At 45.8% G+C, this 18,911-nt stretch overlaps 1 protein-coding gene across 3 annotated transcripts in view; it reads left to right on the forward strand.

Annotated features, from left to right (window-relative positions):
• Positions 1-536: 536 nt before the first annotated feature.
• RXYLT1 (ribitol xylosyltransferase 1) overlaps positions 537-18,911 on the forward strand; it is a 60,417-nt gene continuing 42,042 nt past the window's right edge. For 2 of the 3 annotated variants that reach the window (XM_078676020.1, XM_078676031.1), the window contains exon 1: positions 539-992. In XM_078676020.1, the coding sequence (XP_078532146.1) occupies positions 842-992 (151 nt within the window). In that variant the 5' untranslated portion in view covers positions 539-841. Of the gene's footprint in view, positions 993-18,911 lie in introns of all 3 variants that reach the window. The other variant, XM_078676039.1, reaches the window with a different exon arrangement.

An 18,911-nucleotide genomic window follows, 5' to 3' on the forward strand; every position in this document is an offset into this window, starting at 1 on the left:
TGGAGGAACGGAACAGTCCTACAAGATACCCTTTATTTATACATTGAAGACAAAACATCAAACTAACTCTTGTCCGTTAATACCGGGTGTAATTATTACCCAACTTAATAGCTGCTTTTGTCAACATTGGAAGGATGAAAAGCTAAATTGGCACTGTCAGCCATCGAACTTGTGACCTTTAGCCCATTACAGAAAGATTTTTGTAGCAGGTTCTCACGGTTGTATCACAAAGGTTAATGAAACCCAATTAATAAAAGCAATGCAATTAAAATTATAAAAACACCGCACTTTTGTGCAATCCTCCTAATTTAGTAGGCTATTTCGAAATACATGTAAGGTTTTGCAGCTGTTTCCAATTACTATTTTGGAACATCAATAGGACTGGTTTCATGTTCACTGTTTGAGGAGCGCTCCTTCCCAGCAACTCGCTTATTCTGTTCAAAAACCTGCGGCACTACAGCTGCTGTTCTCCACATTGAACGATTTAACCGACCAATTGGAGCTACAGACACCGGAAGTAAATGTAGAATGTAGCCAATCAGAGCCCCCTGGGTAGGCTACACTGCACTCAGATTGTTTGCCCTGCCAATCGTCTTGTAAATATTTTATCGTGAATGCTGATAATGTCTACATTGGTTACCGCAAGGATGGTGAAAACAGCGGTGGTTTGCTCGTAGTCTGCCAGAAATAAGGAAAGCGCACGAATGTGGGTTTGTCTCTGCTGCAGAATAAATACCTGTGCGGTTGCCATCCCGGACTGCCGCTGCTCCCGGTTCTTGTGCCGCTCCCTATCCCAAGCACCCTCTCGTTGCCCCTCCAGCCCAGCCAATGGGAGCAATAAATGATGAGACTGACCCGCAAACGCATCTGCTCCGTCCTGGTCTTCGTGTACTGCCTCTTCTCCCTGTATGCGGCGTACAGCGTGTTCTTCAAGCCCCAGAAGGCGACTCGGGTTCACAAGGTGGTGCATAAAAAGGAAAGGGGGAAGAAAGGTAAGAAGACTTTGTCCTGTACTGCAAAAGAGAAATCGTATAATACCCAGGAAAATATTTACAAAATGCCCGCTTTTAGTCGGCGTCTCTTATGTCACTGGCGCTTGCATTTGGTATGGTCTCATATTGTTACACAAATGGTGGCTTTGTAAAGTGCCTGTCCTGCCCCTAAAAGGTTACCTTTAATGTGTGTGTCTCTCCTAGTGACGTGAAATGAATACACTCCTGGTGCCTTGAGGGATACCAAATATAACACAACACAGAGGCTGCTTCTCACCTCTACATGAGTGTGTTTTTTGGCCCCGCATCGTCCCGAAAAAGCCTTTAACTCCAAGCTTTCTAAGTATTCATAGTAACAAGCAACATCCACAACTTAAAAATAAATTGGAAGTTATAAAGGAATAAATAAATGTTTTGAGCATGGCAGAAGGACATTTGTGTGTATTGTACGAGGCCGAGTAGGGGTAGAAGTGTGAGAAGTTAAGCACGGTCTGCAACCGGTGATGGATCGCAGAGCCAGAGAATGTTTTTGTCGTTTCTGTGTGGATTTGCTCTTGCTTGAAGCGCATTCTAGTCATCTTAATTTTTGTGAGTACTTTACGAGTTGGGGGCGAAACCGAAAGTATGTTGGTAGCTGGTGTGAATGCCTATTGTACAACATTTATATATCATTTACGTACAGCTCTAATGTTGGGAGTGTTTCCATGTCGTGTGCGATGACCATCGACATGTGGATGTGATGTTATGGGATGCAGCGCTTAGAAGTGTGAGGCGTATGGTCTTCAGTAAGCTGGCTGTGTTAAACAGCTCTGCAGTTCTCTTTTTTTTGTTGGTATTTCTTATGATCATTGTCCACTTAGCTGGTTACTGCACTGGGATCTCTATTCTGAAATATTTTGTTTAAAGTGTATATATAGTTTAGGTTGGAGAGAGACCTGTTGGAGAAATGTGCCAGAATGGTCTTTGGTAATATCATCCCATATCTGATTGTCATTGTGAGTTGTGTAAGAAGCAGTCCTAGTATGTAGCTTGTTGGGACCTGCAGTGGTGGATAAAGTTAAAGCTTTCCATTGGCCAGCATTATGTGTCAGATCTCTTCAGCTATTCCAGCCCAGTTTAGTTGGTGATGGGTGATTTATTGCTGTAGACTGGTACTGTACTGGTGATGGACATGAAGCACTTTTATATTATGTGAATGTGTCAAGCAGCACAAGGGAATTATAACAGTTGCATGGACTACAATCGACCACTCAACCACTGAGTGTTACTAGTAATGTGGGACAGGAGTATTTCATTGTAAGTTCATTTATATAGTGCTTACTACTGCTGACAGTTTCTACGTGGTAGATTAAATTAAGGAGTTGGGTGTGGTGTTTTGTGGAGGGTATGTTGATTCATGCAGATGGTGGTGGTAGTGATATATAAAATAAAAATCAATATTTGTAAACCGCAAACTACTCACCCTTGCGGGTCTCAAGGCGCTGGGGGCCGTCGTGGAAATTAAGTGAGCTATTGCCCAGAGTCACATGGTTCTGGGCTGAGCTGCCGCCTGGGATCGAACCGTGAACCCTGTGCTCCGAAGTCAGCTGCCCTGGCTGCTGCACCACACCTCTCCAATGACTTTTAAAAGAGAGTTTGGTCTTTGAAATAGGACGTAGACAATATGCAGACATACTAACATAGAGATTAAGGTGAACATGCATGTGACTTAGACTAGACTGTGCTCAGAGAGAGGAGGCACACAGAGGATGGAAAGTAACAGGAGATTCATTCTAAAGAAAAAAGGAGTCTCAACATTTGGAAGGTTTAAATCAAGGTCAGTTCATGGAAATACAGGAAATGCCTTTTCATTTTTTGTTTAAATCTGTTTTTATTACCTTTTCAGGAAGTTTACATATGCATGAAAGATAACATCCATCATATCATGCCAACCACATTTAGAACTTTCTGTCAATTTCGTTTAGACATCACAGTTGAGGTGGGAGTGTTCCACTGTACATGTTGGTGACCTTATTGCCTCAGTTCCGTATTGGACCTCAACAGGTGGGTTACGTCAACGAAGATAAAGGCCACCGTGCGTCCGTAATATAGTTCTAGTGGCATTGTATACAAAATGTTACTGGTCATTCATCACGGTTAAGAGCACAGATGTTATATATAGGAAAGACAAACAAGAGCTCAAAAACCAAGAACAGCAGCTAAGTCCGACTTCTGGTTACATACTCCTCACTTTGGCCCTTTTACCTCCCCCCACCCCTTTCGTCCCGTACTGTAGTTCTATATGGAATTGCAACTCCAACCGCCGCACACATCGGTGTCCCTCCTGAGTGTTGGTTAGTATATGTGTACCTGCGTGAGGCGGCGAGGGTGCACTGCCAGACCGTCTATCTCTAAATTTGGGGGCACCTCTCACGTCATCTAGTCACTGCTCGGGCTGTCCCCTTCCGTGTGTGCCAAGGCCTGGAGTAACCCCTCCCATTGTGCTGCTATAGGTGTCCTCCGCAGACCCAGTGTTTCCTCCTGCAGAATGGCGATTCCCTCTGCTTTGGCCCACGCTAGGAGTGAATACCTCCATGCCCTTATGTCCGGTGGGTCTTGTGCCTTCTATCTTTTCGTTAGGAGCCGTTTAGCAACCGCCAACCCCAGGTCAAGGAAATAGGAAGTGACTTGTGGCTGGGGTCCTACAAAAGTGATGTAACCAGTAAGTCGACCATTCTAAGGGTATGTTGCGGCCCGTGCATGTGTATAACGCCTCCCTAACAGCCCACCAATAAGTACGTAGTTTGTGACCGTTCCACAGCATGTGCACCAGTCCAGCACCTGGCTTCGCACAATGGGGACATATCGTATCCGTGCGGTGAAAGTACCTATTGATCTTCTCGGGTGTGAGGTATGCCCTATGTACTATAAACAATTGTATTTGCCGGAACCGCATGTTTCTGGGAATGCGTGTTGGGCTCTTCAATATCTTTTCCCACTCCCTGTCCTCTAGCTGTTGCTCCAAGTCTGCCTCCCAGCTACAGCGCAGTGAGTCTAGCTTTATTGCTGCGTGCGTGCGAAGGGATGCCGCAAACCATCAAATTAAGTGCCTGCCGCGACCCATAACGTGGAGGTACTGTATGGTTAGATGTTGACTCTGCTCGTCTTTCATGTCCCCCCCAATTAGAGGTCAGCGTTGTGATCAGTGAACGGTGTCGTAAAAATTGACCTGGCGGGAGCCCCAGTTCTTCAACTAGAGATTCATATGGCATGAGCGTGCCACCCCGATACAGGTCTCCCAGGGTCTGTATGTCAGCTTCGTGCCACTCCGTAAGTTCTAGGGATGTAAGCACCCCAGGCCCGCTGGGGAAGCCCTCTAGTGGTATGGCCGGTGCGTAGGAAACTAGACCCTAGTAATATATAGGCAGCGGCGATAGCACTTGTAAGCCACTGCCAGAAGGAGTGGGGCCAGTGTTGGCGCCCTAGTAGCCGGATGAAAAAGCCTAGTTATGTAGTCCGGAGAGAGGGTGGGAGCTATGGTTGCCGTGTCATCACGACCCCTGTCCGTAAGCCATTGGGCTATCCACTGCAATTGCGCAGCCACATAGTAGTGTTCAAAACATGGTGCTGCTAGGCCCCCCTGGTCTGTGGGCAAGTATAACTTTGCCAGCACCATCCTATGTCGCTCATTACCCCAGAGGAAGTCTTGAAGCTGTGCAGCCAGCATGTTAAAGAAGGTCACCGGGACATACAGTGGCAGGTTTGCGAAGTGGTACAGAAGACGAGGGAGAATCACCATCTTAGAGTGTGCCACCCTGCCCGTGACTGTTAGTGGGAGCATCTTCCAAAAATTCAGTTGTGACTTGATGGCTGTCGCCGCTCGTCCCAGGTTGCTATCAAAGAGATCAGCCGGTTGGCGGGAAATCTGGATTCCAAGGTAGCGGAACGTATCAGCCTTCCACTGTATCCTTGTATCGGCTCTACATAGCCGGGGTCCGGAGTGTCTCTCCTAAACGCGTAAAGACAGGATTTATTAGCATTCACCCGGAGTCCAGAGAGAGCAGCAAAGTCACTCAATATGTGCTCCAGTTGAGCCCGAATATTTCCCACATCTCTCACGAAGACTAGGAGGTCGTCCGCATATAGCGAGACCTGGTGCGTTGCATCCCCCAGTGGTATGCCATCTCCCAGCATGTCTTGCAGAGCCGCTGCCTGGGGTTCAATTGCCAATGCAAACAGGAGGGGCGACAGCGGGCACCCCTGCCCGGTTCCCCTGCGTATCAGAATGGCATCTGAAATGTATGGCCCTAGTCGCACCCAGACTATGGGGTTTTTGTATAACAAGTCGACCATCTGGAGAAACCCCCAACCCAGCTCATAACGCAGCAACACCGCCACGAGATAACCCCACTCCAAGCAGTCAAAAGCCTTCTCAAGGTCTAACACCAGGCACCCTGCCCTAGGCCATTCCCTCACACTGTCTGCCGCCACTCAACAGAACCTCCACAGTTTCAGCGAGGTACTGCGCTTGAGTACGAATCCGTTTTGGTCACTTTGGACCACTGGTTCCAGGTTCAACGCCAGTAGCTTTGCAAATATTTTGTAGTCTACGTTCAGGAGTGCCAAAGGTCTGTATGACCCTAAGTTTTCCGGGTCTCTATCCAGTTTGAGTAGGAACACCAGGTAGGCCTCAAGCATCGACGGGGGTAAAATGTGGTCTGTCAGGGCTGTGGAGTAGAGAGTGTGCAGGTGTTGCGTCAGAGTTTCCCTGTGGGCCTTGTAATATTCAGCAGGTAGGCCATCCGGTCCCGACGTTTTCCCGGACGCCCTGGACCCAATCGCCTCTCCGATTTCCTCTAGAGTGAGGGGACCAATCAGTGTCTCCTGGTGTGCTCCCAAGGCTGTGGGTAGCTGAATAGGGGTTAAAAATCTCTCAAGGTCGGGTTCAGAGCAACGCCCCCTGGATTGGTACAGTTGTGCATAATGGTCTGGCATCACCCTGTGTATCTCTCTTTGTGTGTATACTAGGGACCCCTCTGGCGTGCGTATGGCTCCGATTGGGACGTGTTTACTCTCTTACTTCAGCAGCCAGGCCCATAATCGGCCCCCTCTGTCTGCTTTAGCATGTGTGCAAGCGGTGTGGGCAGTGTAGTTGTGGCATCGCAATCGTTCAATGAGGTCCGCATGTTGTGCCCTAAGATTCTCTAGTTGGCCTGACCGCCCACCCCCACCCTCTCGTTTATACTGGTGTAATTGTGATTCTAGGCGAGTGAGTGCCAGCGTCAGTTGTTTGCGTATATTCCACATGGCCCCAAGACAGTGCCCCCTTATAGCTATTTTGTGGGCGTCCCACTCCACCAGTGCGGAGCTCGCCGTCCCCTCGTTATGCTCAAAATATTCCAGGACAGCCGTCCCCAAGGATGCGCGGAATTCTGTGTCTTCCAGTGCGGAAGTCTGTAGGCGCCAGGTGGGTATGGGAGGGTGGCCATGTTCCCAATTCAGTTTTACCCGTAAGGGAATATGGTCGGAGTGTGTTCTTCCCAGATATTCCGCCACCTCAACCAGGGGGACTCGTGACTGCGAGCCCACCACCCTATCCAATTTTACATGCAAGTCGTGTGCTGCAGAGTAATGGGAGTAAATACGGTCTGTGGGGTGCAGAACCCGCCATATGTCCAGTACTGCCCAGTGTGACAACCAGTCTGCGAGCGTGTGCGCATTCGACGCTGCAGTTGTTATCTGGAGTGGCGGAAAGGATCTATCCATGTGCACATCGAGTACCGACTTAAAGTCCCCACCTAGCAACCAAGGAAGCCCAACGAAGGGCATCAGCAGTATGGACAATCGTGCCAGGAACGATGATTGTTCTGTGTTTGGGGCATATGTGGAGCCTAGTAGTATCGGTTGGCCATTGAGTGTCCCCCTCGCTAAAGTGTATCTGCCTTCAGGGTCTGTCACTGTGTCTTCACAAATGAATAGGGTGCCCGCCCGCACCCAGATTAATGTGCCCCTCGCATGCGCTGAGTATGATGTGCCATATATATGTCCCCTCCAGCGCTTGCGCAGTCTATCTAATTCCAGCTGGTTCATGTGTGGTTCCTGTAATAAGGCTATTGCAACCGAAAGTCTCTGGAGATATGCAAATATGGAGTAACGACGCGCAGGCGTGTACATGTCACGAATGTTCCAGGTGATTATGTCCGCTCGGGTCATTTCTGATGGTAGTGAACAACCGGGACGCCAGGGACAAGGCACCTTGCCGGGCGTGGAGGCCAGGGACCTGTGTGGGGTTGTCGGAATGCTGCATCGGATACAACAACATTAAACAAACTATGAACATCATAACATCTGGGGCGGTCATTTCGCAATGGCCGTCCAAATTTCTGGAACACTGGAACATTGTGAACTAGGTCAATGTGTTGCCAACGGGGTGCGCTAGTGATGTTGTATTATAGCCTTCCACTTTATTTCCAGTGTGACTAGTGTGCCATCAATGTAAACCTCTGAAGTGTCCTGCGGGGCCAGCGGCATGCGGGACCGGCAGTCTAGGGAGGCGTGTGTATAACTTCTAAGTATAGCTATGTTTTGGCCAGTGGCGAGCATCTCATTATTGTATCGACTCCATTTGAGGTTCGTGTGATGTGTGACCTAGAGGGCCTACCCCCTAATTTTAGCAGCCAGCAAGACTACAGAGTTCAGTAAACATTGTTCTACTTGCATGAGCTGCTTATGTTCGAGCGCATCTCGCCATCGGTCCATCATATAATGCCATCAGCAGTATGGGGGGTGATCACTGGCACACCAAGCTCTTCCGAGATTTCTGTGGATGGTGACGAGGAGCCACTGGTCACCCGTATGTCTTGCGTGTAACAGTCTGAGCGTTCATTGAAGTGTGGGGGATCTGTGGGTCATAAGTGCTTCTAGAGCGTCTTGTCTTTCCTTCCTCATGCTTTCCGCGGTCAGGGCTGGGCCCCTTGGCCCCCCGGGCCCCCCATCTACGCTGTCGTCTGGGTCTCCCACTCAATGTGTTGTCGCCTTCTGAGCCCGAGGGCCGCACGCCTGTCCACAACCTAGACTCCTCTATTTTGAAAGTTTTAGCCAGTCCCACGCCTCCTCAGGAGAATCAAAGAAGCGGGTCCCGTTTTTCGTGGCCACTCATAGTTGGGCGGGGAACAGGATCGAATATGGCAGTTCCAGGGCCCGAAGCTGGCTCTTCACAGCTGTATAGTTGCTCCTGCGCCTCTGCACCAGAGCGGTGTAATCGGGGAAGAGCATAACTTGGTTGCCATTCACTTTAAGGTGGTCCATCTTGCGTTTTTCACGGAGCACCGCATCTCTGTCTCTATAGTTTAGTAATTTTAAATATGAATGGGCGTGGTCTGGCACCTGGTTGAGGTTTCTGTGCTGGTAAGGGATGAGCCAGCTCAACCACAAACTGCATGGACAATGTTCCCTGGGGCAGATGATCACGCAGCCATCGTTCTGTGAATTGCTCCGGGCTCCTACCTTTCTCTCCTTCCGGCAGACCCACCACCGAATGTTATGCGGCGTGAGCGTCCTTCCGCATCTTCAGCCCGGTCTTCCAGTGTGTGGACACAGTCTATCCGGTCCTGTAGTGCAGCAGTGTGACTTTGTGCCACAGGTTGGCGCTCCTTCAGTGCTTGATCGTGTGTAGCGACTTTATTGGCCAGCTAGCGATGGTCAGCATGAAGCAAGGTAAAGTCCGAGGTGACTTTGTCAATCCTGGACTCCAGAGATGTCCTGGTGGGGTCCAGTGCAGCGTTGATTCGCTCCACTGCCGCAAGGACGGAGTCCATTATGGCCGCCAGGGCTGTGGTCGTTGGTTTCGACATCTCTCCCCTAGTCCCTCACATAAGGTCGAGGCTGGTAGCTCGTGGGGTGCCTTGTTGTGTGTCTGCGGCAGGGTAGCACGGGCGGAGGCGCTCTGCGGTCACCACAGTGCTTGTGCGTGTGGGTGCGCTCAGCTCCGACATGAGTTTGTCACCGTTCCTTTCGGCCGCCGCCTCACGTGAAAGGGCTCTTCGCGCTCTTCAGGATGTCAGCCTGTCACAGCGTGTCAGTAAGAGTCCCGATGGGCACCGCAGTACAGCTCCAGATCTTTAGTGTTGTAGGAGCGCCTCCGCTGCCTGATCCTGCTGTTTTTCACCACTCCGCTGCAGTTACGGGGCAGATGTTCCTCTGCAGGCGTCCATCATCTGGTTAAAATTGTCACCCGAACCACCCCACTCTCGGTGGGTCAGACCGTGCAGCTCAGGGCTTCCGAGGTACAGCATGCCTTCCGATGCACGGTCCTGGTCAAGGTATGACAGAAGGCACTCTCAGGGTAAATATTACGGATAACAAGGGGAATTGATGGACGGAGCACTAGAGATTGGCGTCCGCCATGTTGGCTGGTTAGCCACACCCCCAGGAAATGCCTTTTAATATTGCATGTAATCTGAAGATACAAACAACATTATTTGCATGTGAGATAGTGTTCACCTGGTCAACTCAAAGGCTGGAAGCATAAAATAATGACTGCATGCAACAATAGGGAAATATCTAGAGGTTTAGGCTGTGCTCAAAGGCAGCAGTAACTTCATGGTCATAGTAACATGAGGGTGTATACAGGTAAGTAATATAAACATTGAAAAGGATATTCTGCCGATTTCTGATGTTCACCCTTAACGTTTGGCTTAAAAAAGCTAAGTGGGATCCATTTTGGATGCCCTGGTTGTCGCATGGCCCAAGATGGGGTAGAGGATGGTTTTTCAGACAGTGGAAATGTATTGCCTGCATTTCTGTGACTGGAGGGTGGAGATACTGATCATAGAGGCATTTGCTTTAGGCAGCAAAGGTTTGTCTCTTGGTAGCCATAAATCACATTTCCAGGCTTCACACTGCTGAGCTATCTCTCATTCTACCCCTAGGTTCAGGTTCCAGACACCCGAGCTATCCCTTAAGTGGCAAAGCTCTATCACCAAAGGGAAAGAGCCACAACCCATCATTTCTGCTCGGTTTCTTCTAAAATTGGCACCAACCCTGCATTTAGTAATTGTATTGAAAACATGTATATGAAAGAAATGAGTTGAGTTTTTACTTATAAAATGCAACAAACGCCCCAAGGCATCTTGGCACTGATCTAACTAATCGCATCAGAAAAAATATGAAGATAATCCATAAAATAGGCGCATTGTTAGAGCCTTCCAATATATAGAATGGTCCTCAACTGTGCTCGGGCCAAGCGGGTATGATTCCAAATAGATAAAGCAACAAAAAAGAAGGAACATGAAATACATGGCTTAGAGGATTCAGACATGGAAAATGTTGAATGACCCATACATAAGAAGAAAGCTCCCTGTGCAGCAGGCCATCTGTATTTTGTATTGGTAAAACAAACTCCTGCACTGAGAGTTTATTTTCTCAAAACACAGAAGTTTTCTAGATGGGAGCTTAAAAAATGGTGCCTGACCAGCAAGCCTGCAGTGCTTTGATGTGGGGGCCTCTTTGGCTGCTGACTTCACAGCGCAGAAGTTCTGGCCCTGCAGTTGGAATTCCTCTTCCTGAGTGGTCGAGGCCATGGTCTTATTCACCGGCAGACCTGCTGACTGTCCACCAGGTTCTAGTTGTACCTCTAAGCATGGTCGACAGGGTTATAGTAGGCAGGGCATTAGACAAGTCTGGTCATCTTTCTTTATCATCACTAGCTATGCATGTATGTGACAAGCTATCCTCTATGACGTTTTCATACTGCGGGAGCACAGACCGAGATGGTGACAGATAGTTTATGTACAGAGTAGATGGGTCACGTCACATCACATCTCCCTCTTCCTCTCCCCCTCACACTCCCCACACCTCCTCTGCAGGGCCAGACTGGCCATAGCAGGCAGCAGGCATTTCCCCAGTGGGCCACCAGGGTGGGGTACGGTTTTGGACCCCTGGGGAGGCGTTTTTGTTACCAGGTTCGGTTTTGTAGCATAGCTGCAATATCGGCCCACTGTAATCAAAGCAGCTGCTGTGGCCGTTTTTGTTGCAAGGGTGCAGGTTTTCCAGCAAAGTTGCAATATCTGCCCCGGTAACAAAAGCAGCTGCATTGTCTTCCCCGCGCACCCCCACCCCCCTCACGGCAGGTCCGACACAATTGACGGGGCCGGTTTGCATTCCCAATTCGGCCCTGTTCCTCTGTTTAGAATATGCAATTGTATAGTAAGCAGAAAGGCAGAGGTGAAGGTTTATTAAAGTTATGAGGTTATAGCTGGTAGAAAAATGGGCAAACTAAGTGAGCTTGGCGACCCCAAACTGAGACTAATACACTGTAAGCTGTGTATCTGTATGGATTTCATCATGCCAGGACAAACACAGATTTGGAGAGTAAGGCCTTGGTTTTAAGTTATGCAGAATTTAGGTGGTAATTGGTGTGTGCTGTAATTACTTCTACACTGATGTAGGGTATTTAGTGGGTAAAATAATTAAAGCCTGTTTCCACACCTTAGATTGAAGCCATACATGCGTAATCAGGGTTTACCACTCTGAATACTGCATGTTTTACATTTATGTCTTAGCATTTTATTCCAATGGATTTTTCTGGTGAAATCTGTTAGGAGAAAACTGCAATATGTGGATATTGGTTGCACAATTCCAAGCTGTGTGAAAAAATGCATTTGTGCATGGATAAAAATTAAAAACACAACTTTGAATCAAGGTCTATGCGAAGTCTGTATGCATTTAGAAAGCAGGGACATGGTTTAATAGAGTTTTGCCCTTCTCCTTGTTGCCATTATTATGGCTCCTCTGCTGTAGGGTTCGAGTATGCGTATTATATTCTAGTCATATTTATACAGTGCTTAATGCTGCTAATAAAGCACCAAAGCACATCTGCAGAGGGGTAGTACGCTACTCAATGGCCAGCCATAGTTGGAACAGTGCGTGTTTGTCGCGCGGCCTAGACTATCATATACCACCATCAGGAACAAGCCGCAATGAAGCTTTCTCTACCTGTAAGTGGCTTTAGGATGACCTCTGTAGTTTAAGTGAATGGCATCTATTGGTAAAGACGTTCTCAATCTTTTTCAGTTATACAACAAAAGTTCCCATAGTTTTTGAAAAAAAGACAACCTTTCCAGAACCAATGATGCCGACATTCATGTGTCTCTGGGTGAAAGGGAAGGAAGGACTTCTTCTAAATTTAAAGGTGGGCGAGCCACTAAAACATCAAGCTGGTTTCAAACCCGGTATCTGACTCTGGCACAGCCTGCGGTTCTATTTTGTTATTGAGCCAAAAGCAAGCCGAGCTTTCATGTGGCTTCTTACTGACACCCACGTGCTAACCTCATGCACAAATAATTCACAAACACAAAACCTTTGAAATAAAAAATAGAGCGAGAAAGAGATACCGATCTAGTGACTGAACTGCACAATGTGAAACCAGAAAACCTGTGTTGAATTCCAGCTTTCCCTCTTGACCAAACTGTGATACTAGGCAATTATTTTATTTTACTGAGCCTCTTTTTTTTTTTTTTTTTTTTTTCATCATCGCATATGACACCACCATCAAATATGTGAGTTCAGGACGTGTCCTGTACGAAAATCTCTTGAGTTTTATTTAATAGGCTATAATGTTGCTCCATGCATAAAAATAATCTAAGTCACATAGAGGGTACACATCATTGATGTGCCTCTTAGTTTACTAGTGCCATTGTCATCATGGCGGGTGTGTAGAGGCTTGAATGCATAAAACTATCACTCTAAATAAAACAAATTCAATGCAGTGATCTTATCTGGTGTACTAAGGTAAAACTCATTAGCATGTTAAACAAAGAAAATGTAAGATTTTTACATGATTTCTATCACTTGATTTACACATCAAATACCTTCAAGGCTCAGCACATGCATGGGCTCCTAGAGCCAGGCCAGTACCTGGTCGTTGAAGCCAAGGGAGAGATAAACAGTAAAAGTAAAAACAAGCCCTATCGCCAGGATGCCTGCTACCTGAAAGAAATGTAAATATGTGCAATTGGTAAATCAGTAAATATAATGGCAGCTTAGGAACCAGTATAAGGCTTTAATTGGTGGAATCATTTGAGCCTTCATGGAAACAATGATTTGAGAGGTAATGTAAAGGATTTACCTTCTGAGTTCTGGGGTGTGTCTTTCTAACAGGAACTAAAAAAAAATTAAGATTTGCACTAGGTACAGTCGAATTGCATATTACTAAAAATATATATTTTTAAAGCATACACTAAATCTCTGTACACTTTTTGACAGCCTATCTTAAACCATGTGTAATACTATTTTCAAATAGTTACTTGCATGTTCGCAGTGTTTCAGTTGATGGTAGGGAGCTTGTAGTACTACAAATACATCTAACCATTTTCCAGGTCACCATTTTCCAGTTCACCAACCAAGTTTAATTTCAGTCACTGTCTGGTTACAGGCAAAGACATATTCAGTGATTTCATTAGGCAACTGTTCTATCGTAATATAAAACAAGGCATTTCCCACTGATTACTTTAACTTGCACTTATTTTTCATTTAATGTGTGTGAGTTATAGTTTATATTTATTTACCAGAAGGGGAAAGACCAACTGAATAATTGCAGAATATTTTGTCTTTTTAGCTCTATCTCTGGCCCCTCTAAATTTCCTGCCACTGCCACCATTTTACTCAGGATCAGTTTCCACGCTTTTTTACGCATCTCAATCTCTGAACAGATCCCCCCAGGATATTGTGGCATAGATTTGCAAATTTTGTAGCACAAAAATAGAAATCTTGCAGCATTATTGCGCCACTTTATTTTACTCGTAATCCTTCATTTTCAGCCTTACATCAATGCAGAACAAAGAAAGAAAGGCATGCAGCTGGGTTTTGAGGAGGGGGAAGTTGGGAGCACTTAAGAACATTTTTGAAGCTTCCTGCCCGAGTCAGTGCCAAGCCTTATACTCCCTTTCAAATACAACGTTTAAGACTTCCTAACTTTATCCGTGCCTGAGGCCTACATAGAAACATGCACCCGTCGATCACACAGAGAGGTTTCGGCTGAGCTGGGCCAAAACGCGCCGCTGTAGAAAGGAGACTGTGACGATGCAAGACACGCAGTGAACCCAACAGGAAATCGAACGTCGCCCACACACACAGAGAATTGGTGGCTCAGTAGGCACAATTGTTTTGCTGTCTCCCGGGAGACATGTTTTTGCAGCCAAAACAGTAAATATTGCGACCATCGCGCTAGTCGGCTGATTTCACAATTTTGTTCGTGAACCGCGAAATGCTGAAGGCTCCATCTGGACAAACAACAAAAATCATTTAAACTAACAGGCACTGAAGCCCCATCCCTAGCACAGCCCAGCACACATCAGCTAAAAAAGTGTGTGTCCGAAAGGTGCAGGAGCCCGGGCTACTTCACACATCGGGATGGAGGGGGTTGGGGGCAGCTGAAGCCCTATTAGTCCAATGGGTGTTGTGTGCCTGCCTTTGGGCGAGGGAACCTGATAGGAAAGTGTAAATAATGCTAGCCATGCGGTATTGTGCTTGTGGATGTTATTTATCCCAGGATCAAGGCCTCATGGACCGATGAAAGAGTGTACACCTGCTGCAGTATTGCAGTGGTTAGTGTCACTAGCACCACACCCATGAGGAACAGAGGCTATAGCTGATCAGAGCACAGGTCTAGAATTTGGGATTACTTGCCTGTATGTGAGTCATAGGCACATTCTTTAGGCAGCTCAAAAGCAGCTGACTTTTAGTGGATTATAGCCACCAACCACTTGAGTACTACAGTAGGTATACATTCTTTCGTTAATCCACGAAACCTTGATTTTTCTAGACCGCCAACACGATATGCCGGATCAGTGACCGTGCCACAATTTAACTTGACTGAAATTCATCGACCATTGTAATTGGAGGAGCCTTTCTCTTAGGAATGGACTTTGGGCTAATTAATTTAGATGACAAGGAGCAATCAAGACCGAAGGCTCTTTGTCTAACTCTCTGACATTTTGACTACTTTGATGTGGATTATGTACTAATATACTAATAGATTACATGAACACCATACATAATTTGAAGCACATAACGAAGGTTATTTATAGGTGGTGTGTGTGTTTATATATTTATGTAAATGTGTGTGTGTTTATATATGTGATTTAATGCATGTGTTTTGGGCAGAGACACAAGTGTAAATTGAATTTTTTAAGTTCCTTTATGTTGGGCATTTTGAATAAAGTTGACCTGTTGGTAATCCTGATAAATTCAGATGTACAGTGATATATGATGTTACAAACCAAAGAATAACGGCAGACAGCAGAAAATCGCACCTTTCTCAATGTTCCATAATGTAAATTCTGGTGCACACATACCCCAGCACCAGTTGTTGAGTGGTGCTGCCGAAGAGCAGAGACGTTATGGGAAGGTGCACCCATAGAAAATAATATGGGATGGTGCACCTAATGATCAAAAGTCCAAAGTATCCAATTTGTTTAGAGCATTTTCTTAATTTTTCTTTCTCTGTTTATTTTTTTTCATACAAAATAATCATCGCGTTTCATGCATGAAATGAACTTCATGGCTGTAATCCTATACACACACACACAAAAAAATTCTCCTACAATGCTAGCACATCAACTCATATTAAAAGCAATACTTGAGGTAGTAAACATCCTACCACAAAGCGCCAATATATAAAAAACCTTGAGGTGACATACAGTGAGACCACATGCAAAATATCCTACTACATGCATCACATAATCACCCTATGCCCGATAACACGTATACACATATTCATTTGTGATTGTAACACCTCATTAGAAAAATCTGAAAATTAACTGTGGGAGGACCTGAAACAAGTGGCATTATTCTAATGTTCATAGCGTGTTCAATCAGGGGATAATGTTTCAAAAGAATTCTGGTTTTTTTTCTTTCTTACCCAATACAAGCAAGTCCACCCAAATACAAATGTTTTCACAAAGTAGCTTTCATATTACTTTGTATAATCAATAGAGGAAATGAAAGAATTCCTCTGTTCCAGAATTATTATAATCCCAGTCTCCACATGCCAGGATAGATCATGAAAATGCAACATCCATATATACAAGGTATAGGGTACCCAGTAGAGGCACCTAATAGGTTAAAGAATCATTTTGAGGACCAGTCCTTACCAACAATATAAAGATCATATGTCACCAAACATTCTTATGTGAGAATAGCCCCATTGTATGCCAATTAATGCAATTGCATCAGCGCACCTATGTTTCCAACAATAGCAGAGCCCCATTATTTTAAATCCCACTCATAACTACATATTCCACAATAAATATTGCGCCTGCTAACGACTTCAAAAATGCAAAGCAGTATCTACACCATTAATCTTTTGGAAGGCGCATGGAACAGCATAGGTGCCCGTGGTGATGCCTTCAATTAATAGATGTCGATGTATTCTGCTGGAAATATACAGAATACTAGTCCATATGATAAAAACAAATACCCAGGTATCTACATAAAGATGCATACTCAGTTTTAGAAAACCCAGCTGTAAGTTAGCAACAAGAATCCACGAACAGGATATTTATTAGAGGTGCACCAGGGTACCGTTAGGCTTCCAAGGCATGGCTGAAGGCTAGCAACAATGTATCAGCTAACAAGTTAATTGTTAGGGGTACACCCAGAACGCGTACTCTGTTGGGATTCCCAGACCTAGCCGCAGTCTAGCAGCAATGTATCAGTGAATAGGTTATTTGTTAGAAGCACACCCGAAACAAACAAAACAAAACATACATACATACATATCAGAGAAAGTTTGAAAGCAACGCGAGTCGCTGCAGAAACGCAAAAGCATAACAACGGGCAGGTTGGAAGTCATCCCAACTCAATAACTCCTAAAGAACATGTAAAAAAAGGCATATAATTAGACTGATTTTAAAAGATTAAAGTGTCGCTGTAATGTAGAGACAATCTGTATGATCAGTCAGCTTTGGAAAAATGTATAACGTTCAGTCTTTTGACGGTAACGAGATCGCATATGTTGTTAATGGCGGTTGAAGCCATCCTTAATTAACCCGAACAGAGTAAAAAGTGAAAGAAGGCTGGACACCACCTCCGCATGGGTCATGTAAACCCATTCAATGCCGTTTACACTATTTAGGCATTTTACAATGTGACACCCTCTTCATGCGCTTGTGTTTATGTTGCAGCCAAAATCGCCAAACGTGCACCTATTTTGGTGACCATGAGATCGCATGAGTTGTTAATAGTGGTAAAATCCCACCTCAATTAACCTGAACAGAGTGAAAAATCAAGAAGAAGGCTTTACGCAGCATCTGCATTGGTCATCTAAACGTATTTAATGCAGCGTTGTGTACACTATATAGCACATTCTACAATATAACACAATCTTCATCCGCCTGTGTATAGAGTCTTACCTGTATCCGTGTCTAGTGCATATGCCAGGTGTTACATGTCCTGAGTGACAAGGGTAAAATATGTCACACTGGTCTTTTGTTCTTTAAGTGCAAGCTTCCCACCCTGTTAGATGAAATGCACCTGTGCAGTTATTGCGGGATAAGTCTATGTGGTATAATCAGGGCCACTGGAATGATGCAATTGTCTAGCCACTACAATTTTCCCCATAATTCTAGATTTGCTACATAATCCATCATCTGTCGCATAATCTGCAGATTTTTACCAAAAAATGTGTTACTAGCTCAAAGGGATCAAAAGTTAATCAAAATACAGCAACACATGATGTCACACAGTAGAAAATCCGTTGCAAAGCTGGACTAGCCACCTTTCTGTTGCTTATTGCTATATTATGGTATTAAACGGGTACTAAAGAGGTGCAACCACTGCCTAGACAGTGTTACCAAGTTAAAAATGGGGGGGGGCGGGGGCAGAGGCACCTACCACGCACTCCTCTACCCCAAGCACAGCGCTCCTCACATGATTCCATAACATGGCGTGAAGTGCTCAACAGACCAGAAATGATGCGCTCAAACGCACTTACTTTGTCAAACTTTTGGTGACATGGGTGCAGTACACATCTCCCCAGAAATCGTCTTGGCACATGATGAGTGAAAGCATAAGAGCGTCCAACAGCACTCCCCTTGTGCTGTACTGTCAGTGACAAGGAGCACAAACCAGCATTCCTTGGATAACACTCGGGGGCACAAGGAGGGAGCAGGCAGGCAGGCCAGCATATCGGGGTCCTTGCAGGCAAACAAAAGTCCTTCCAGCAGGTCAGGACAAAACGTCAAAGTCCCAGTGTTGGTTTTCCAGGTAGCACCGCAATCCTCAGTCGCAGCATGTAGATCCAACAGTATCTGGTTACAAATCCCATGTAGTGTCTAACAACATGGGGTCAGAACCCCTGTACTTATACTCATAATGTCTTTGATGTGGAGGTAACTTCAATACAAACTTTAGTAGTGCACAACACCTCCATTCAATCCCTAGCTCTAGACACACTACAGGGGTGCGGAGACAGCATTGTGATGGGCCAAGCACAGCCCTATTCAGGTGTAGGTGACAGCTGCTCTCACCACTCTAGCTCAGGAAGACTCATCAGAATATGCAGGGCACACCACCACTCCCTTTGTGACTGTCTAGAGTGAAGGCACAAAACAGGCACTTGTCAGTCTAAACCAGATGTTGACTGGAGTCACGCTGCAAAGCACAAAGTCGCTATGGCAGTAAACTGTGCACGCAGGCCCTGCAGAGATAGGTTTGAAAGGCTACTTCGGTGGGTGGCACAAGCAGTGCTGCAGGCCCTCTAGTGGTATTTAATTTACAGGCCCTGGGTATATAAGATACTACTGTACAAGGGACTTGCAGGTAAATCAAATATGCCAAACGGGTGTAGACCAATCATACCAAGTTTACAGGAGAGAGCACATGCACTTTAGCATGGGTTAGCAGTGGTAAAGTGCCCAGAGTCCTAAAGCCAACAAAAAC

Source organism: Lissotriton helveticus, chromosome 1_1 (assembly GCF_964261635.1).
Source record: "Lissotriton helveticus chromosome 1_1, aLisHel1.1, whole genome shotgun sequence".
Taxonomy (NCBI): domain Eukaryota; kingdom Metazoa; phylum Chordata; class Amphibia; order Caudata; family Salamandridae; genus Lissotriton; species Lissotriton helveticus.